The sequence below is a fragment of the Colobus angolensis genome, unplaced genomic scaffold (genome assembly GCF_000951035.1).
Source record: "Colobus angolensis palliatus isolate OR3802 unplaced genomic scaffold, Cang.pa_1.0 Scaffold5, whole genome shotgun sequence".
Classification (NCBI taxonomy): domain Eukaryota; kingdom Metazoa; phylum Chordata; class Mammalia; order Primates; family Cercopithecidae; genus Colobus; species Colobus angolensis.
The window spans coordinates 4,342,075-4,365,395 of NW_012118487.1; the positions used below are offsets into that span (position 1 = coordinate 4,342,075).

At 38.9% G+C, this 23,321-nt stretch overlaps 1 protein-coding gene across 1 annotated transcript in view; it reads right to left on the reverse strand.

Moving 5' to 3' along the window:
- The window catches only part of WWC2 (WW and C2 domain containing 2), a 122,228-nt gene that overhangs the window by 24,809 nt on the left and 74,098 nt on the right, over positions 1-23,321 (reverse strand). Inside the window, exons 15-20 of the mRNA XM_011959571.1 lie at positions 22,931-23,092; positions 16,095-16,219; positions 14,014-14,212; positions 12,494-12,658; positions 10,826-10,918; positions 7,249-7,491 (exon numbers count right to left, since the gene is read on the reverse strand). Coding sequence (XP_011814961.1) covers positions 7,249-7,491; positions 10,826-10,918; positions 12,494-12,658; positions 14,014-14,212; positions 16,095-16,219; positions 22,931-23,092 — 987 coding nt within the window. The remainder of the gene's footprint in view (positions 1-7,248; positions 7,492-10,825; positions 10,919-12,493; positions 12,659-14,013; positions 14,213-16,094; positions 16,220-22,930; positions 23,093-23,321) is intronic.

The window sequence follows — 23,321 nt, forward strand, 5'->3', positions numbered from 1 at the left end:
GCCATTCTCCTGCCTCAGCTTCCCAAGTAGCTGGGACTACAGGCGCCTGCCACCACGCTTGGCTAATTTTTTTGTGTTTTTAGTAGAGAGGGAGTTTCACCGTGTTAGCTAGGATGGTCTCGATCTCCTGACCTCGTGACCCACCAGCCTCGGCCTCCCAAAGGGCTAGGATTAGAGGCGTGAGCCACTGCGTCCGGCCTTAAGAATAATTTCTAAGCCAAATCATCAATGCAACCTATGTAAGGATGATTCTAATCATCATCAGAAACGTATTATGAGGCCAGAATTATGTACAGGTATCATTTAGTGATTAAACAACTGTAAATTAATATAAAATAAAGCACTATTTTACAAAGGAGAGTTCTAAAGTGTCATTCTTTTTCAGACAGTTTTCAACTGGAACAAGGCCTGCCTGTATCCTTCACTGGGCAAAACAAAGGAGATCCTGGCTCTCTCAAATCTTTGCACTCTTGATCCAAATTGAACAGTCCCATGATCTTCAGATTAATCCTGGGCTGTTCTGAGCCCAGCGACCAGTTTTCACACCATTTAAGAGAGTACTGCCACGTGGGTAACAGAAGGCCTGTTTTGTGAGCAAAATATATCCAAAGTGGCATTAATGTTACCTCTACTGGCAAGGGCAACTCCACCCGGCTTCGTACTCAAGTATGTTGGGTTGTGCTGACATTTTAAAGAATCAAAACCCTCACACAGCTATGACAGCACCTTTATGAAGACACTGGCTCTGAGGCAGGCACAGGAAGGGACGGCACCCATCAGGTATGTTAGCCAGCATCATTTTTAGGCGATGCCCTGCAATAGGAATAATTAAATGCTGACAATTCGGAGATGAAAGTGAAAAATACCACCCGTGTCACACACACGGTTGCACTGAATGACAGAGATGACAGCTCCCAAAGAGGTCATTTCCAAGGCAATTTAGTTCAACTTTATCATGTGTCTGAGAAGCATGCCCCACATTCCTACCATTATTTCTGTCACTGAGAACAGAATGTTAGGTCGGTATGATAGGGACGAAAACAAACAAACAAGGGGTGTCAGGGATCTCGGCACCCCGGGAAGAATGAATTGGGCACTTTTCCCCTCGCACTGTCATTCTTTTCCTAGATCACGGCTGTGAACATCGTATGAGATGGTGGGAACAAAAACAGCAGAAAACTGCTTCAGAACAGTCTGTCAAAAGCGTTGAGGGTTGATTTCAAAACTGTGTTGTACATAAGGTCTCTAAGAGATACTGATTTGATCTGATAATATCCATAGACCCTGATATTCCTGAAACTTGGTCCCAGCATCACCAAGGCACAACTGCACCAAGGGCTCCCTGAGGACAGGGCAGAGGCCCTCACATGGCCAAGCTACGCTAAGGCCACAGACAGTGTGCACCAGTCAGATTCTCATCACGTTTTCAGGCTGTATTGTTCTATTCACCAGTAAGCCCCAGGGTGAAATCCTCTATGCTAGTGGTGAGCAGGAGGCAAGCAAAACTCAAAGAGGGCTAAAATCACGGCTGGTCGACAAGATGAGCAGCTTGAATGAGGCAAAGGAGACTTCTGCCAAGGTTGGAGGGAACATCTACTAAGGCACTGTAATACCAAAGAAGCAAAAGGAGCCTCACTGCTTCCCTGGGGAGTTGACACTCTAAGTCGAAGGCAGCATAGGAGTTGGAGAGGAAGGATTTGCATTAAGAGGTGTGTTTGTGTTTTTACAGAAAATATGTCTGCTCAAGTTTCCCAAGGAACTCCTTCTTAATTTTTTTTTCAGTTGGAAACAAACACACATTTTTGACTGGCTCATTAAGGGACAAATCATTAAAATGAACATGTGTGCCTCAAATATCAACTCTGACTTGGCTGCCAGTTTTCAGAGACTCTGAGCAGTGTGTCTGCCCTGATGATTTCCTTGGGTTGTTGGGTTCTAGACTCTTTCTACTTTATATCTACTTTACTTAGAGCAAATGCAAAGATTTCTTTAGTGTAGAAGGAAAACAAAGGTCACCCTATCAGTCCCCAAACCTTAATCATCCCTCAACAACAGTAAGAATCTTAGCAGAATTCTACAATGAGACAATTTAAAAAAAAAAAAAATCACTCAGGAAAACAGTATATTTATGATACTTTTACTTTTAAAAGAAGGTCTTAATCTTCTTTTTCAATCAGTATTAGACTTACTCTTTGGATCTGCCAGAGTCTCTCTCACTTTATCTCATGAGAAAATGTCTGGCGCTGGGGACTGGGAAGGAGCCTCTGGCTCTAGCCATGGTCACTTACACTACTGCCACACGGTCTTTCCAGAGAACGCTTCAGAAACTTCACGGTTCCCCTATTACTTATGTATCACACGTCAGTGCTCCACACAGATACATCCTCATCACACAGCAATGCTCCATACAGACGTGTCTGCTTCTGTGCTCTGTATTCATGCCATGACCAATCTCTTAATTCCTCCACAAATTCCTGCTATTTTAGCAGCTTAATAAATTTGTAGGGCAGGTCCCTCTCCTTGTTACTCTTTTCCAAAGTACCTTGGCTATTCTTTGACCTTTACTTTTTCATTAACTGCATCAGTATCCATGAAGAACCATGTGGGTATTCTGCTTGGAATTACATTGACTCTATGGTACATTTTAGAAAGAACTGGCCGTCTCCACAGTATTAATTCTTCCTCTATATCAGCAATTGGCAAACTATGGCCTGCCACTTCTTTTTGTAAATAAAGTTTTATTGGAATGCAAATACATCATTTAATTACATTTTATCTATGGCAGAACTGAATAGCGGCAACAGGGACCATATGGCAACAGGGAATATTTAACATTGTTAATATTTAGTTATAATACAGTTACATTATATTGTAGTATAATTTGATATAATATGTAATATATGGTCATTTATAGGAAAAGCTTACTGACCCCTGCTCTACATGGATGTAATAAATTCTCCATGAATTTGCTTTTACATTTCTTCTCAGTAGGTTTTGTAATTTTCTTTGTACTGTACTGTTTATTTTTGTTAAGTTTATTTCTTGATATTTGATATTCTTTGATACTGTTGTAATTATCTTAATTAAATGTTCTAGGTGTTTCTGGCTGGTGTAAAGTAATGCAACAGACTTTTGGATATCATTCTACTCACCCATCTTGCTAAACTCCTACTATTTGTAATAACTTACAAATTTTTTAATGTATGCAATGTCACTTGTAAATAATGGCAGCTTTATTTCTTTCCAATCTTTTTGCTTCTACTTTTTTTCTTGCCTTATGGCACTGTTTAGGAACTCCTAATACAATGTTGAACAGAAGGATAGTGAATGCCTTGTGTTTGATTTGAAAGAAAATGATTCTAATGTTTATCTATTTATGATCACATTTACTTTAAGTTATTCTTTATCAAGTTGAGGAAGTTCCTGTCTCTAACTTACTGGGATTTTTAAACATGAAGGAACACTGACTTTTCTCAATATTTTTCTGAATCTACTGAGTTGGCCAAATGATTTTTCTCCTTAATCTGTTAAAGTAATGAATTATATAAATAGATTTCCTAGCATTAAAAATATTCTTAGACATTTCGACAGGGTCAACATATATTTTTTTAATTCATTGTTTTCTAATATTAAAAAACCTGCCAGGCGCAGTGGCTTATGCCTGTAATTCCAGTACTTTGGGAAGCTGAGGCGGGTGGATCACCTGAGGTCAGGAGTTTGAGACCAGCCTGGCCAACATGGCGAAACCCCGTCTCTACCAAAACTACAAAAATTAGCTTAGTGTGGTGGTGTGCACCTGTAGCCCCAGTTACTTGGGAAGCTGAGGCAGGAGAATTGCTTGAACCCGGGGGGCAGAGGTTGCAGTGAGCCAAGACCATGCCACTGCACTCCAGCCTTGGTAACAGAGCGAAACACCGTCTCCAAAAACCAAACCAAACCAAACCAAAGAAAACTTTTGTACAATTCAACATGGTCAACATGTATTATCTTTTTAATACAGTGTTGGATTCTATTTACTAACATGTTTTAGCCAGGATTCTGGCATCTACATTCATAAATGAAACTGGCCTGGCCTGTGATTTTCCTTTTGATAGTATCTTTGTCTAGTGTTGGCTTTAGGGATGTTGATTACATAAAATTAGTTGTGGAAGTGTTCCCTCTTTTTCTAGTGTCTGGAAGAGTTTGTATAAAATTGAGATAATTTCTTCTTTGAAAGTGTGGTGGAATTTGCTTATAAAGCATCCAGAACTGACATTTTCTTTGTGGATAGATTTTTAATCACTACTTCTACTTTTTTAAAAGAGCTATAGGATTTTCCATCCTTTTTATTCTTTCCAAACATCCATTCTAGTATATTTTCCTAGACGTATGTCCAAACTGTAGGCATATAATTTTGATAGTATTCAATTATTTTTTCCTGTCAGTCAGGCTAAAGTTCAGTGGGGTGATCACAGCTCACTTCAACCTCAAACCTCTGGTGATCCTCTTGCCTCAGTCACCAGAACAGCCAAGACTATACAGGTATGTGCCACCATGCTCAGCTAACTTAACTTTTTTTTTCCCCATGGGATCTTGTTATGTCACTCAGGCTGGTCTCAAACTCTTGGCTTCAAGCTGTCCTCCCACTCTGGTCTCCCAAAGCACTGGGAGTGTGTGTGTGTGTGTGTATGCATTTATTTTTTAATTTTTCATAACTGATTGACAGGGTATCACCCTGTCATCTAGGCTGGAGTGCAGTGGTGCAATCACAACTCATTGCAGCCTCTACCTCCTGGGCTAAAGTGATCCTCCCCCCTCAGCCTTACAAGTAATTGGGACCAAGTAATTGGTGCATGCTACCATGCCTAATGAATTTTTTTTTTTAACTTTTTTTGTAGAGGCAAGGTCTCCCTATATTGCCTAGGTTGGTCTCCAACTCCTGGGGTCAAGTGATTCTCCCACCTCAGCTGTAATTATTTTTCAAATCTCACAATTACCTGTAGTTCTATCCCTCATTACTTTTGTAATATTCTTTATTTGTATATTCTCTTCATTAATTTTGCCAGAGCTTTGTCTGTTTTTCCTTTTGTTTTTTGCCCTACTGAGCTTCTCTCTATATAACGGAGATTAGATAAGTCAAGAAAAATGAAATACGGTAACAAGCAATTTATGGATGAACCTTTGCATTATGATATTAAGTAAAAAACTTAAGTCCCATAGTTTTAGTAATTATTGATACCTAGAGGTTTAGAATTTCATATCATGACACACTAGAAATGAACAACCAACCAAAGACACAAAGTTCTGTTTGCATCTATAGTTGTAAAACTCCAATTCAGCTTTCGAAGGCTTTGACCCATAAAAGTCAAAGACTGTGATGCTCCTCCATGACATTAAAGTAGGTCAAAGTCAACCAAGAGTTTGAAATTATTGCTAATGTTGAGTTAAAAACTCGAGAATAAAAATGATGGTTACTGAGGTTACAAACATAAGCGCAAGTCATTTCTGCTTATAATTCAATCTTCCATTTCATAAGACTACCTTCCACATGCTGTGGCCCTACTCTCCTGCAGGCTCCTGCCCACAGCCCTCCACTGTCTGGAGCCCATCTGGACCTTTATTAATGGACAGTCCTGGGCCTCTCACCCCTATGAAGCTCCACTTCCCACTTTAAAAGCCCGTTCAAGTGCCACCTCCTCCATGACACCTCTCATGACCTCTTCAGGAAGCACTGCTCTCATGGACCTGGAGTGTCTGGCTCATCTCCTTTATGAAACCAGGGCAATGTCTAATTATCCTGTATCCACTGCTGTGGCAAATGTAAGGCCTACCATTGAACTTCGCATTAAGCAAACACTGAGGTCCTACTGAATGTGAAGGTTTCCTTCTATCAGGTGGGATAAGATACAGATATGAAACACGTTTTGTTGCTTAAAGTTTCTTTAAAGATTACTGGTGTCAGTTTGATTCTTGAAATTCATTCATTTAGTTTCTGAGTTCCATCTAGGATCAGCAGTTCCAGTCAGCTCAATGATTCAAACTTTCCTGATAGTACTATACACGATATGATCAAATAACAACTCTGGGTCAAAAAGAGCAGTTTATATCATAGATAAGATTTTCTGTTAGTTTCAGGAAGTGTCTAATCTATTTTACATTCCCATCCAAAGGGACTGAAAGAAAACAACGTTTTGGCATTTGTAATATTAGTATTTCAGCTATATGGAAAATTCTATTTGCTACTACATATGGATATGAATACACACCTGTAAACCAAAATATAAATTCTACTCTCGAGAAAGTCAATCAGTTTCATATGTATGCAGATTCTTGAAAATTTCAGTAATATTTAGGTGTCAAAATAATGGAAATAGTTTCTTTAAAAACACTCTTGTGTTTTTTTTTTTTGAGACGGAGTCTCACTCTGTCGCCCAGGCTGAACTGTAGTAGTGGTGAGATCTCGGCTCACTGCACCCTCTGCCTCCCAGGTTTAAGAAATTCTCTGTCTCAGCCTCCCGAATAGCTGGGATTACAGGTGCGTGCCACCACGCCCAGCTAATTTTTTTGTATTTTTAGTAGAGACTAGGTTTCAGCATCTTGGCCAGGATGGTCTTGAACTCCTAACCTCATGATCCACCCACCCCAGCCTCCCAAAGTGCTGGGATTACAGGCGTGAGCCACTGCACCCGGCCAAAAATACTCTATTTTTTAATAAGTGATTTCATCTTTTTTTGGTATAGCTATTTGTAGGGTGAAAGGTAAGGGAGAATGTCAATAAACAAAGTGTAATTTTTCTTTAAGATAAGAATGAAAGTGAAAATTTAGTAGCATTAAAATTAGCAATGTATTTCACAATTGATGTGGTTAATGAACCTTAAAAAGACATCCATAGAAAATCCAAACAAAATGTCTCACTTATGCCAAAAGTTATACTGTATTTATTTGCCAAGTCTTACGTTGAGATTGAGAAAAATCTGGAGGAGAAATTATGACTACTTCCCACTTCCCCCTTGGCCACGCCCTCACTCTTCCTGGCCACACCCATCTCCTGCTGCCACACCCACTTTCCCAGCTTCCTTGTTCCTTCAACATTTTCAGTTTGGGAAAAAAAAAAAAGGGCCTATAGCAGTGGGAAAAATGTGTTCCAAACTGTAGTAAAACATCCAAAGACTTATGCGCAAAAAAGAAGCGTAAGTTGGGTACCTTCTACGTGGCATGCTTTAAAAAAGACATAAGCCCCTCCGAGATGACAGACCCTGAGCTGTGTACCTGCTTCTCCGCTTGCTTCAGAAGCTTCTGGAACCTCTCGTCCTCCAGCACGCCTGGTGGAAGGTCAGTCTCTCCCTGAGCTTTCAGTTCCTCCAGCTTCTGCCGCAAGTCCCTCAGTGCCTGCAGCTCATCATTGAGGCGGCTCTGCCGGGTCAGGGATGCCTGAAGGTCCAGTTCTAAGTCTAGAGATGTCCGTACTGGGCATTCTTGTGCTGTTCTTCTAAGGACTGACTGGCAAACCGTCTGGATAGTTAGAAACAGAATGATGAACACCCTGGTTATACAGGCAGTGGTTACCCTGCTTTCCCTCCTTCCTGGTGCATGATGGATGGTGCTTCCTTGCGCCCTAGAAGCCAGGGCCTAAGGGGCAGGAGCAACTTGCTCTGGCCCATGGCAGGTAAGTTGGAGAGACGTGCCTTACTTCCGGCAGAAGCCTGTCAAGGCCAGTGTGAGAGGTGCACATTTCTGTCCCCTGCTGGAGGGAGAGCAAAGAACCACAGAGGGAGGCTCCATCAGCATGGGCCCTGGGTGACAGCAACATGGGGCAGGGCCTCCTGCCAACCTGCAGTGAACCAGTAGCTGGGCAAGAAATAAACCTTTATTGTTTTATACCGCAGAGATTTTTAAAGTTGTTACCATAGTACAGCCTGGCTTACTTAGCCTGACCAATTGATTACATGAAGCCTGCCTTGTGTAATAAATAAATACATTGCAAGACACTTCTGTTTCCTCCATTTCAGGACATATAACTCTTATCATATCCATGACAGTCGGCCTGAATATAGCTGGACAATGTTGCTAGGTTTTGACTCTCTCCTCTAATCAGAATGCTTAAATTGAGTTGCCTTCCTTGATTTCCCATTGTGTGCTACGTACTTTCACCACTGAATCACCATGGCTCTTCTCAGGGGCAATCTTAACCCATTCATCAAGCAATAATTATTGAACATATATGAATAAACGTCTGCTGGGGTTGTGCAGGCAAAGTACTAGGAAGAGAAGACACAATCTTGCCCTTGAAGACTTTGACTGCAGAATGACATGAGACCTTAAGCGAGAGCAAGCTGTGAGTGAGCGCAGGAGTGCACAGGGAGTCAGGGAAGGGGATGGATTACTCAGGGTCAGGGCCCATTCACTTGAGGAGGAGATTTTAAACAAGGCTGGGTGAGAGGGGAGACTGTACCAGCAGAGGGGAGCAAGGAGGTATTTCTTGCCTAGATTACTGGCAGACAGAATGCAAAATAAGTGATTGCTAATAAGAACTGTTACTATTTGATATGAGTGAGGAGGGACTCAGATTTGACAAGTGCTCTAGTTTGAAGATCTGGAATAATGGTAGTGCTCATGCCGGATGGAAGGGAGGGGCCTGTCTGTCCCTACTCTGATCTCAGAGCCTTAGCCCAAGCCAGAATCACTCTTACTGCGTCCTCCTGTTCTTCCTCCACATCCAGTACATACTGCATGGTCCTGTGTAACATTCTTATTTTTAGGTTCCCTTTATTCAACCTCTACCCTCTCCTCTCTACAAATGCATTACACAGTAAGAATCATCTAGACACACATCGTCTTTGTATTACTTACTGTTCAGAATCAGAAATCTTTCTTAGCTGTCACGCACACAGAGCCTAAGGACTCCATATACAAGAGTCTGCTGGTAAATGTTTAATAACTGGCTCTCTCTAGGAGAGAAGAAAGCACTGCTTTGCAGGGTTTGCCAGTTTCGATGTGGCAAATACTCCTACCATCACCATTTTCAAGCTCTGGCTGTGATGTGTCACTGTCACTCCGATTTAACTGGCAAGAGACGTGCACAATTGACTCTTGTGAGCCAGCGTGAGGAGGGTGCAGCACACCGCTGCCGGTGGGTGCCCCTCTAACCTCATCACTCACACACTTGGCGCTTTGCTCTTCTATTCAGGCGAACCTTTTACTCATCTTTGCAGATACTTTTGTCCTCATACACCTCTATACCTTGCTCATGCTGTAATTCTTAAAGCAGAATACCATTCCTCACTTGTTCCTATCAAACCATATCTGTCTACTTTTAAAAACCATTTAAAACCATCTTCTACACACTCTTCAGGATTAACCTTTGTCTGTGTCAAGTAGTCCTGATAACTAAGTTTATCAGTAACCCAACCGTTTCTCAGCTCCTTGATTCATAAACACTTTTGGTTAATATTTATCTGAAGAGTGAAACTATCCCTGAAAGTATGTGCTGCTTAAGAAGGCAAGCGACTTAGAAAGGAGTTGAGAAGACTTTTCATACAAGATGATAAAAATTTAGGTGCTTTTAAAGCATAAAGTTTGGTAATCTGAAAAATCAACATCTCAGAATTTCCTGAAAATGATGAATGCTGAATAAATGCCAGCACATCTCATCTGCCTCTAGAAAAATGAAATATGCTTTTATGCCTTTCAAGTAACCAGGAAGTTAAACCAGGGGCACCCACTGCTGCCTGGCCAGGCATCTCTTTACTCTGCACATGGCGGCATGAGACCAGAGTGGCCCTGGCGATGACAATGCTTCTGATTCATCTTCCCAGGCTTCATGCCTGATCCTCCTGTCCACAGTGCCAAAGCTGTTAGCAGAACCTGACAGTCCTCATGCCCTGTGTGTCCCTGCTCCAGTATTATTTTATGCCACCTACTCACAGCACTCAGTATCCATCACACTCCCACCCAGCCCCAAAGCTACCATTTTCTTCTTGAAATTTTATTCAAGTGTCGAGACCCCCCACCCCTGGCCAACTGAGTCTTTCTGACTCTCCCAATTAGATGGGCTCATTCCCTATCGTACCCGGCACAGCTGTGACAGTCCTGTGTGTGCTGCGTCCTCCTCTAGACCATGGACTCCTGAGGGTGCGAGCTCTTCACCATCGACAGAGCTCAGCACATGTGGTGGTCTGTACTCACCAAACCACACATTTTAAGCCAAAATGATCACAGTAAACAAATATTTTCCTTTAGTATTTCAGCTGTTGGCAAGTAAACAGGCATTTCTGAACTACCTGAACAGTCCAACCTGTTAATTCACTTATTCTCTTAGATTTCTCCTTAAAGCTCATGCAGAGACCCATGACCTCCAGGAAAATGCCACCTGAGCTGCCCACCCACATTAGTGTGAACTTTCTAAAGACACCTGTTTAAGCAAGTTACGAAAACTGTGTGTTCCTCCTTTACCAGCGTGTGTGTCCTTCAGAAAAGGTACCAGGTCTTACACCCCTTCCCACAATCGCTCAAGACCTGGACATGGTATGCAGCATCATCAGAAATGTGTTCTACCATTGTCTGATACCCCTGCAGGCTCAGCAGGTCCTTTCTCCAGAGATACTGAAACTGCATTTCCAGTCTTAACCATCACAGGTTCCACACCAGTGATGAATAAATGCCCTCACAACCCTCCATCTCCATAGCAGCCATGGCATCTGCGTCTCTGTGTATCCCAGTGGCTGCATTCAGTAGGCCAAGTGCATGGAGCACTGACATTCATTTCGTGGTTCTGGAGTTTGTGCTGCACAAGTCACAATTCTGGACTGGTCCAGGGACAGTGGGACGTGGTTGAGGGAATACATACCCTTTTGACCCTCAAACTGCGGCGTTCGGTGGAGTTTCTCACGAACAGTGATTTTTTAGCCAGGGTTGAACTGTCACTGTCACTCCGATTTAACTGGCAACAAAAGATTTAAAAAAAAAATCACTGCATATCAAACAGAGTGCAAGTGGAAGTTTGGGATTGAGACATTTACCAAGTAAAGCAGGTAGTGATAGTTAAGAGTTTATTTTTTTAAAAAAATCCCCTCAAATAAGTTTTTCCTGTTCTGTTTTGTTAAATAACTTCATTTTCTTAAATTATTTATTTATGTATTTTTTTTTTTGAGACAGACTCTCACTCTGTCACCCAGGCTGGAGTGCAGTGGCATGATCTCGGCTCACTGTAACCTCTGCCACTCAGGTTAACACAATTCTCCTGCCTCAGCCTCCCTAGTAACTGGGATTACAGGTGCATGCCACCATGCCCAGCTAATTTTTGTATTTTTAGTAGGGATGGGGTTTCACCATGTTGGCCAGGCTGGTCTTGAACTTCTGACCTCAGGTGATTCGCTCCCCTCAGGCTCCCAAAGTGTTGGGATTACAGTCATGAGCCACCATGCCTGGAAATAATTTAAATAGCTGCCTTTTGGTAGTGGCTATCAAAAATCATATGTTTAAGCTACTTACATATTTTTTAAAATAAAATTATCCTTTGTATTTTTAGCTAATACATGATATTTGTTTCTTTAAAGAAAGGTCTGCATAAAGCACTGAGCTCAAGGTCAGAGTGAAGACAGTCTGTGCTATCTAGAAGGCTCTCAGCCCAGATAGCCCATGCCCACTGTCTCCTCTGCTTCAAATCTTTACTGAAATGCAGCCTGCTCTGAATCCTGCGTATTACCCCCAACCCCCTGCACTACTGTTGTCCATAGCATTGATTCCCTTCCAAGATACTTTATAGCTTGTTCATCATATTTACTGCTTGTGGTCTGGCTCGATTCACAGGAACGTAAACTCTACAATGGCAGGGCTCTGAGTCTCTTGTTTCTAAATGAAGCCCAAGTATCTAGGAAAGTGCTTAAAAGCAAGTGCTTAATAAAAACGTGTTGAACTGAATGAATAAATTTAGAATTTAAAAAGTATTTCTAACCCAGTTTATAATATTATGTCTGTCTTACTAGATAAATCAGAAATACTTCTAGAAGTAGAATTTGGCAAATTGATACAAATCTCATCATTTTCTTCACAGAACTATGGATGTGATCAGTGTTTATAAGCATTATTAAAAGAGGATTTTTGCTCTAAAATGCAATTCACAATTCTCAGTTCAACAAGACTAACATGGTTTGAAGGACATAAGATATAGAATAGAAATATACAGACCACATATATCTCAAAAAACCACTTTATGTTTCTAAATACAGACTGAAGTCCAAATAACATATGAACACTTAGCAGTACGATCCGTAAACTTTGCTTACTTGCCAAATAAATCACATTGCAACCAAGGAGACATTAAATTTGACGGAAAAACAAACAAACTGAAAAGGACCATAAGCATGTGATATTCTACATCTATTTTATAGCATTTCTAGCATTTGTAGTTGTCATGTGAAGACTCCCAGTGCAGTCTTCTCCTTTGCAGGCCATTCCCTACCAGCAGGGAAGAAGCTGCAGTCCCAGAGCCTTGCGGCGAGCGCCGCCACCTTACCCTGCAGATGTACTGGCTCCGCTCCCCCGGAGAAAAGGTCTGTGAGCGCACTATCACGCTGCTCCTCACAAAGGGATGCTGTCTAGAGCTCAGGCTGCTGCGCTCTTTGGGGCGAACTGCCATATTGTCATTAGCGGCTTCATCAGTGTTTGTCTCTTTGTCAACCTATAAGAGAAGTTAACAACTTGTCAGGAGCTGAAAGATGTGTAAACATTATGCTCCTTTCTTCTAAGAAAGAAAAAATATCTAATGTTACAACAGAGACTCATGGAGCACTATGGCCACTCCTAAGAGAAAGGCTTCACGTTACAGACTATAGTACTTCTGAAGTACTTCTGGGGAGAATTTCTCTTCAGTTTTCTACCAACAGTGGCTTTCTGCTAAGTTCTTAGGAAGTTCTGCACAGCGGGCAGTGTGAGTTCTTGGGACGTTCTGCATGGCAGGCACTGTGGTATCTGTCCAACAAGCACCATAAATAGAGGTGCTGCCTCCACAAGGTCGAACATTAAAATGAAGGTTTAAATTTAAAATGATTTTATAAAGAATCCTATTTGGGTATATATCATCATTAAACTTTATTCAACTTTCTGATTACACTGTTTTCCAAATAAATGCTAAAGATAATTAAATATAAGAAAATGAAATATACCACAAACGTGTAGGTTTAAATGGAATACGCAATTATACATGTATAAACACAACTGTTGTGAAGCTGTGTTGTCTTTTTACTGGATCTTTAGAAATGTAACCAAAATAAACCTTAAGTAAAAATGGAAGTTTCTCAAAATACAAACTCAGTAGGCATAGGCAGATGTCTGTTTTTTACCTTATAGGTATCATTTGATTCCAAACCTGCCTCTTGATGAAAGTTTGCTCCTTTGAGAAAGGAAGTTCTCAGGGCATAATATTATTTTCTCAGGAATACAAACTTATAATTTTTTAAACTCTATTATCAATATCCCCAGTGTGTGGGCATCCTCAAAGCTTGAAAATATTTTCCCCATATGGGGTTGACAGTCTCAACACATCTCTCACTTAACTAGCAAAGTTACCTGTTTAATAACTTGGCTGGCACTTGTGCCTAAACTAAGTCACCTGTCACCTTTCCAATCAGGGCATCGCCTAACCAAAATGAACTTTAAATGTTTACTTCATGTTTGAAATGGAAATAAAGCTTACTACATATACGGAACCTGACACAAGACATCCTGTTATTATTCAAGGAATTCAGAAAATACTTTTAATATTCACAGAATATTTATAGAGATTTAAAGTAGCTAGAACTATTTCTCTTCTTACATATTCTCCAAACATAAGTGGAGAATATTTTGGGCCCATTTTAAAACTTTAAAGCATTTATGATGCTTCTCAGAGCCTATTCCCACACACGCCTTTCACGATCAGCTTTCGGCACAAAATCCTGACATGGGATTTACACCTAAGGAGACAGGCACGCATCTCCCTAGTCCACATGGTGCCCGTAAGGCATCAGTTTTAAGACAGAACAGTGGAATAGTCACCAGTGTTGGTGTTCCAGCAGGTGGCTGACTTCTGAGGTCTTTGGCACAGTTGTTTTCTTTCCTGTTCCCGTCTTCGTTCATCTCAGGCACACTAGTGCATGAACTTAAATCTTCTGTACAGTTACTGTCCTCTGGAAATTTAACTTCAGCCTCTTTTTTAGCCACAATTTCGTTAGAGGCCTCTCTCAGCATTGTTAGCCTATGGTAAAACAAAAACAAAACACACTTTTGGTAGGCAGGCATGCTCCATGAACACGTAGCCTGGGCATGCTAAGTTGTTATCTGGGAAACAAACAGACTCACACATAATGAACCAAGCCATTTCTTTCGCTGGGGTTTTTAACTAAATGTCTTATAAAAAATAAAATCCTCACTTCACCCTCTAGTAACCTGTAGCAAAATCACCATAATGTGGTATTAAAAAGTTAAACTCATGAAATTTAACCTAATTTCTAGACATTAAAATAGACATATTCTGAAAATCACATATAGAGTTTAATGTTAGCATTTAAAAATATTGACACTCACTATAAAATAACTTGGTGTTCATTGTTCATTTATTGTAAAATTAATCATATAATAGAATGGAGTTACTCTCAGCTAAGAGTGAATAAACAAGTAAGGATGTTAAATACTCATTTTATTGAGTGTCCTCATGGTCTAGCGAGGAGAATCCTATGTTAAGGAAGTTTTTCTTCTAAACTAGCAGAAGACTCATTTTTAACAAAAGCCCTGGCATAGGCTGAAGGGGCATTATAAGTGGTATAAGTGGTGCTCCAGAAGATAAATACAGCTTATATGGAATATATAAAGCAGGAGTACTAGGATGGTTTAGAACATCTCAAACTTGTGCTTGCTTCGGCAGCACATATACTAGAACATCTCAAACTCTGTTGAGTTTCATGTTCTCCGAACGCAAACATTCTTTCCATTGAGAACTAAATGTTCAGCTTTAATTTGACTGGTGACAGATGACAAACTGGCACAGACTAGTTAATAAATGTCTAGCCATGAAGTGAACGTAAGGGGAACCATTAATGACTACTATGAGTTATAAATTTCTTTGTTCACATAGTAAGTGTACTGTTTGGAAATATGTGTGAAACAAATTGTATTTTACATATATGAGAATTACTATTTAAAGATACTATAATGAACCTTATAATCACTCTCATATTTGTTTGTTTTGCAGTGCTGTGACTTTTATTCACTATGAAGGACTTTTGATAAGGACAAAGTATATCTATATCTTTTTACATCACAGTAGAAGCTATTCCTTCCAAATGTCCATGACTGTGTTATTTATGATCTACCTTGTCACTCTAAGTTTCTAAAAAGTTTTCTATATACACACAAATGCATGCTATATATGTATATGCACATGTGTTAACAGTAGTTCAACCAAACCTAACAGTCTGAACAACTATATATTAAAAATTAACTCAAGCGATTTTACATACATATTTAAAGAGTGAAATATTCACTAAAATTTGTTTTAAGAGAAAACAGTACAATCCAGGAAGGATAGCTCTTTATATATATATGAACCTGGACAAAAACTGTAATAACTTCCCTCTCTGCTCCCCTTTTTAAAGGATTGGGTATGGATACAGGGAAGGACACAGAAAAAGAAGGTAAGAGTGGTAACAAACAGAGAAATGAGTACTCAGAAGTTGTTTTTAAAATACCTGCTTTGTCTTCCTAGAGCCTAAATGGTACTTCCAGGTAGATAAAAGAAAAATAGAGTCACTTTTAAAACTATCTATAACTCTACAATAAGCTACCATATCTATCAAAATCAAGTTTAGACTTAAAAAAAAAAAAGCTCAGAAAATCGTGTTTTAAAATTACTCGAAACAAGAACAAAGAACCTGGCTAGTGTTTTAACTTTGCCCACAATCTTGCCGTTACTTCCTTAACTCTCTAATGACCAAGGAAAGACTTTTCCTAGCATAGCTTCCTGAAGGTGCAGTGCATTCCATAATTCTGGAATAAAACATGAGCCTACAAAGGTTTCATTGTAAGATGTGTAAACACATCATCTTTGAGTTCCCAATAGCAAAAGGAAATAACTGTTTAACCAGTCTCCATCTGGACCCCTTTGCTCTTCTTGTCTTGATTCTTCTTCCTCTTCTTCTTGTGCTAATTCTTGTTCCACAGCTAACAACTCAGCTGATGTTCTTGCAAGTAAGGCTGACACTGCATCCTGGAGAATGTAAAGCATATGGCAATTAACATCATATCCTTGAAGAAATGATTTAAAAACTCATCAGATGGGAATTTACACTACTATCTGTAAAGAAGACTCAACTCTCCTGCTGAAAACAAATATGAAAGCTGAATAAAATAGAACCCAAAACAAGCAAAACCTCTCAGCTGTTTTAAAGCAATGAAGAGCAACAAAGGCAATCAGGACTAGAGGGCCAAGATCCCAGGCAGAACAGAAATATAATAAGGTGAGCCATTGCCACTCTTTTCCCTTAGGGTATTTGTCAATTCTAGTAGTGAGGTACACAGGCTAAACATGTGGCTGCCTAGAACAGTGGCAATGTCAGTAGGACGGGAAGACTAAAATTGAGTTCAGGACTACCAAGGCAGTCAACTCACAAGAGGTTAGAGAAAATGAACTGTAAAGTGAGCTCAATATTCCGCATGATATTGCTGTCATGGCATTTGCCATTCCTAAGCTGCCTATATGCAGAGCAAGAAGTTGAGAAACAAAGCAAAAACACAGCTGCTATCAGGCCAAAATAGTAAGCAGATATTTCCATTGTGCCATACAGTCTTACGGAGAGCAAAGCTGGAATTCAGGTCCCCACATAATTCAGGTAAGCTACCCATATTGTCATTTGCTTTTCAGAAGAATATAAAATCCTCTCTGGAGGAAGACATCAGTCAGTTATCCTCATACATAATATCCAGTATTTCATTAGGACCTAAAGAGTGAAAGTCAAGAGAAACGATAGCCAAATAAGGCAGACCCACAGATGATCCATACACTACAGGCACTGAGAAAAAAATTTAAGTTTTCATTAATAATATGCTCAAAAAACTGAATGAAACGATAAAGAATTTCAGTGGTATAAACAAAAAGAAAATCACATTAGCATATCAGCATGAAACTGCTGAAGAATCTTACAAGCAGTAAAAGAAATAATGCTATATGACCCAACAATTAAGTTTTCCCCCAAAAGCTCAACAGAATCAATGGAAGCTAGATGACAATAAAATGATATTTTTAACATGTTCAAAGAAATAACTGCAGACCTAGAATTCTGAATATGCAGCAAAAAAATTATCCTTCCCAAATGAAGTTGAAATAGATACTAACAGGTCTATACTAAAAGAAATGTTAAAGGGAATCCTTTGAGCAGAAGCAAAATGTCTCAAATGGAAGCACAATAATGCAGAAGGAAATAAAACATAACAAAAGGGTAAAAATGTGAGGAAATCTGAATGAATACTAATTGTCAATGAAACAATAATAATATCTTGTGAGATTCAAAATATATGATAATAATAGCAGAGAAGGAGGAAAGGGAATAAAATGGTGTTAAAGTCTTTGAAAATCTTTGCATTGTCTGGGAAAAAGTAAAGGAATTGATTCATGGTAGTTTTTAATAAGTTAACAACTCATGCTACAATCTCCAGGGAAACTGCAAAAAATAAAAGACTGCAGATCTAGTAGAGGGGAAAATGAAAATTTAAAAATAATTAATTCAAAACAAGGAAAGAAAAAGAGTAAAGATGGAATTAAAAGAAAACAAATAGGAAGATAATAGGATCAAACCCAAATATATCAATAATAGCATTAAAAGTAAGTGAGCTAAATATTTCAATTAAAAGATGAAGATTTTAAGACTGGATAATAAATCAAAACCAACTGCATATTGCTTATAAGTAGAATATTTTAAATATAATATTTCAGAAAGATGGAAAGTAAAAGGATGAAAAAAGATCAACCATGCAAACACTAACCCAAGAAGGCTGATATGTAGCTTTACTAACACCAAAGTAGATTTTAAAACAAGAGATATTGCTAGAGATGAAAAGGAACATTTCATAATGATAAAAGGTTCAGTTGAACAGAAAGATGCAATGCAATGCTAAAGGTAAATGCTAAATTTACTTTACCTAATAACAGACTCAAAAAGCAATACTTACACATCTAAATAGACTGAAGTACAGAGACAGAATTTGAAAACAAAAACTTACACACACAAAAAAGTACAGGACTGGATGGCTTCACCTGTGAATTCTATGAAACATTTACAGAAGAATTAATACAAATTATTCTCAAATTCTTCCAAAAGGTAAAATGCTTTCTAACTCATACTATGAGGCCAGAATTAGCCTGATAGAAACTAAAGCTATCACAAGAAAACTATGAATACAGACACAAAAATCCTCAATGGAATACTAGCAAACTGAGTCCAACAACATACAAAGGATCTACACTATAACCAAGTGAGATTTATCATAGGAATGCAGGGTTGGTTTACCACTTGAAAATCAATTAATACATTATATCAATTGAATAAAGAACAAAAACCACATGACCATCTCAAGAGATGCAACAAAGGCATTTTACAAATCCAACAGCCTTTAATGATGAAAAGCAGTCAACAAACTTGGAAAAGAAGAACTTTTCCTCATTCTGATAAAGGACATCTATGTAAAAGCCATGGCCAAATTCATACTTAATGGTAAAAGGCTGAAAGCTTTTCCACTAAGATCAGGACCGAGACAAAAATGTCTGCTCTTACTACTTCTTTCAATATTGTTTGGGAAGTTCTAGCCAGGGCAAATAGGCAAAAAAAAAAAAAAGAAAAAAAGAAAGAAAAAAAGAAAAGAAATAAAAGGCATATGACTGGAATGGAAGAAGTAAAATCACCTCTATTTGCAAACAATATGATCTTATAGAAAATCTAATGGAATCCACTAAAAAAACTATTAGAATTAATAAATGAGTTCAGTAAGGTTGCAGGATACAAGACAAATAAAATCAACTGTGCAACAATTAAAAATGCAACTGAGAAAACAGTTCCACAGTGGCTGGGGAGAGCAGGGAGGGTGAGGAGGAAAAGGGAAAGGTTATTCAACGGGAACATCAAGTTACATTTAGAGAAGCAGAATAAGTTCTGCTGTTCTAACGTCCAGTAAGGTGACTGTAATTAACAACATTGTATTATATACTTCAAAACAGCTACAAGAAAGGATTTTGAATGGTCTCATCACAAAGAAATGATAAAAGTTTCAGGTGATGGATTTGTTAATTTACCCCGATTTGATCATTATATAATGAATACATGTACTGAAACATCACACTCTTCCAGTGGGTCCTCAAACTTTGTTTTAAATGATTAAAACATTTAAATGATGAAATATCTGATATAATTTACTGATTTTCAAGTGTTAAACCAACCTTGCATTCCTAGGACAAATCTCACTTGGTCATGTATAGATCTTTTTTATGTTGTTATATGGGGCTGTGATGAACAAAACTTTTAAAAGCCTGGTTCCATTCACAATAGCATCAGAAAGAATAAAATACTTAGAAATAAATTTAACAAAAGAAGTCACACACTGATCCTTTTGTAGTTCCTAAGTGTGATGATTAGGTTTTCATGCTCATGTGTGACATATGCCTCCTTCAAATCTCATTGGGACATCAGCACATTACCCATCTGACATAAAAAGAAAAAAGAAAAATGAAAGAAATGCAAACTTTGACTCTGAAAACTATGAAATATTATTGAAAGAAATTAAAGACCTAAATAAATGGAAATATGTCCTATGTTCATGGATCAGAACACTTAGAACTGTTATGATGACAGTATCTTCCAAACTGACCTATGGGTCCAATTCTACCCCTATGAAAATCCTGGCTATCTTTTTTTGCAGAAATTAGTAAACTGATACTAAAACTCTTATGGAAATGCAAGGGACTCTGAATAGCCAAAATAATCTTTAAAAAGAAAAACAAAGTTGGAAGACCCACACTTCCTGATCTCAAAATGACTACAAAGCTATAGTAATCAAGGCAGTGTGGTACTAGCTTAAGTACAGACATACGGATTAATGAACAGGATTGACAGTCCAGAAATGTAAACCCTCACACTTGATTTTCAACAAGGGTGCCAAGATAATTCAAGGGGAAAGAACAGTTTTTGCAATAAATGGTGCTGGGACAACTGCATATCCACATACAAAAAGACGAAACTGGATCCACATTAACAACTCAAATGAATCAGAGACCTAAATATAGGACTTTAAAACTCTTAGAAAAAGACCCAGGAGTAAATCTTTGCGGTATTAGTTTAGGCAAAGCAGTCTTAGCTATGATACCAAAAGTACAAGGATTTTTCAAAAATTGATAAATTGGACTTTTAGGAAAATTAAAAACTTTTGTGCCATAAATAAAACCATCAAGAAAGTGAGAAGACAATCCACAGAATGAGAGAAAATATCTGCAAATCATTTATCTGATAAGGGGTTTGTATCAAGAATAGCTAAGGAACTCTTATAACTCAGTAATAAAAAAATAAACAGGCTAGACGCGGTGGCTCACGTCTGTAATCCCAGCACTTTGGGAGGTGAGGTGGGCAGATCACCTGAGGTCGGGAGTTCAAGACCAGCCTGACCAACACGGAGAAACCCCATCTCTAATAAAAATACAAAATTAGCTGGGCGTGGTGGTGCGTGCCTGTAATCCCAGCTAATCCCAGCTACTCGGGAGGCTGAGGCAGGAGAATAACTTGAACCTGGGAGGGGTGGTTGTGGTAAGCCGAGACTGTGCCATTGTACTCCAGCCTGGGCGATAAGAACAAAACTCCATCTCAAAAGAAAATAACAATAAATTAAAAATAAATAAATAAACAATACCTTTTAAAAATAGACAAAGATTCTGAAAAGACATTTCTCAAAAAAAAAAAAGATATACTAATGGCCAATAAGCCTATGATGCTCACCATCATTAGTCATTAGGGAAATGTCAGTCAAAGCCACAGTGAAACACCACTTCACATCCACAAGAATGGCCAGAATCAGAAAGACAGATAACACACGGCAAGGCAGAAAGTGGAAACCTCATACACTGCTAGTGGGAATGCAAAATGGTGCAAACACCTAGGAACAGTTTGGCCATTCCTCAAAATATTACACACAGAGTGACTATACAATCCAACAATTCTACTCACGTGTACATACCCAGGAGAAATGAAAACATACATCCACAAAAACACTTGTATACAAATGTTCATAGCTGCATTTTTCATAATAGCCAAAAAGTGGAAACAACCCAAATGCCCATCAGCTGATGGACAGATAAAATGTGGTACATCCACAATAGAATATTATGTGTGAATAAAAAGGAATAAAATACTAATACTGCAACACCATGGAGGTACCTTGAAAATCTTATGCTAAGTGAAAGATGACACAAGAGAACAAATATTGTATTATTCCACTTACATGAAATGTCCAGAAGAAGCAAATTCAGAGACAGGGATTAGTGGCTGCCTTGTAGCAGAGATTAGTGGCTGCCTTGGGGGAAAGAGGTTAGGGAGAACTGGGAGTCTCTGCTCGTGCACACAGGGCTTCTTTGGTGATGATGTCAATGTTCTAATATCAGACTGTAATGTTGGTTGCATGCACAACTCTGTGAATATCCTAAAAACCACTGAATTGGGGGCTTCAAATGGACAAACTGTCACACTTTAAATGGGTGAAATGTATGACATATGAATTATATTGTAATAAAGCTATTTTTAAGAACTTACATAAAGTGTGACCATTATAAAAGCATTCTTAAGGATAAAAACTCTATTTCGCCATCTTGTATGCATTGTTTAGCGTCTACCACAAGCCTGGGCATGTGATCTAAGATGTACCATGATGTTCGTTTCCCTTTCACCCCCCACTACAGTGTCTACTATAGTGCCTCACATACAGGAGATGATCAATAAAACACTGTTGTTTAATTATCTGACTTTTGCTTAGGAAATGCCTTCCTCATAATCTAAAATAAACTTGAATTCAATAACAATATCCACAAATGCCAAATTCATGATGAACGGCCTCACAAAAGGCCCCTTTGTAAATTTTTTTGAAGTACTGTATTGAAGTATGGTTGCTCGCTACAACCTACCCCCCATTTTTTTGAGACAGGGTCTCTTTCTGTCTTCCAGGCTGGAGTACAGTGGCGTGATCATGGCTCACTCCAGCTTCAACTTCCGAGGGTCAATTGATCCACCCACCTCACCTTCCCCAGGAGCTAGGACTTCAGGCATGCACCACTGCACCCAGCTAATTTTTTTGTTATTTTTGTAGAGACGGGATCTCGTCATGTTGCCCATGCTGGTCTTGAACTCCTGAGCAATTCACCTGTCTCAGCCTCCCAAAGTGCTGGGATTACAGGCCTGACCCACCATGCTTGGTCCTTACAAAAGTATTTAATAGAAAATATTTATGGCTACTGATGTTAAAAATGAAAAGCTAACACACTGTTTTGGCTTAATAATTTCAAATTTGCAAAATATAAAAGTGCCAAATGTACCTGACAGTGGAATCAAACAATGTGAACACGATGCATGAAAAGTATATATTTAAATTAAAAGGTTTTTTCCATGATCACTTAAAACCAGTGAAGCCTCTATGTCAAAGTTTATTTTTATAAGGAAGTGTGAGCAGAAAAGAGTGCTCCTTTTACAAACCATATTTGAAACAAAGCCAAAGCTGGAAATTAACTTTCTTTTCTTTTAGGAAGCTGGGAAAAACAAAGTTGTGAAAGGAGAAAAGGAAGGATAGTGAAAGTGATAAAAGCATGTTGGTCTTGTAGCATTCCATATTTCATATTACTTTCATATTATATATGTATTTCACATTACTTTCATATTATTCTCTAATTTTGACTCACCAAGTCTATAGTATCTCCTAACGGCTGGTTTGGTTGAAATACAGAGTCCTCATTTTCTTCATTCTTTTTGCAAGGCATTTGCTTGGAAGGAAGCAAGTTATACCATAGAGTGAAAACCTCACTGGAAAATGGTAAATCTGCCAGGCTGATCTGAGTTCCAGCCTATGTAAGTGAAAGAAAACAAAGAAAAAAAAATAAAGAAGAGAGAAAATAAACTGTTTCTTTTCTTTTTTCTTTTTTATTTATTGAGACTGAGTCTCACTCTGTCTCCCAGGCTGGAGTGCAGTGGTGCAATCTCGGTTCACTGCAAGCTCCTCCTCCCGGGTTCATGCCATTCTCCTGCCTCAGCCTCCCGAGTAGCTGGGACTACAGGCGCCTTCCACCACGCCTG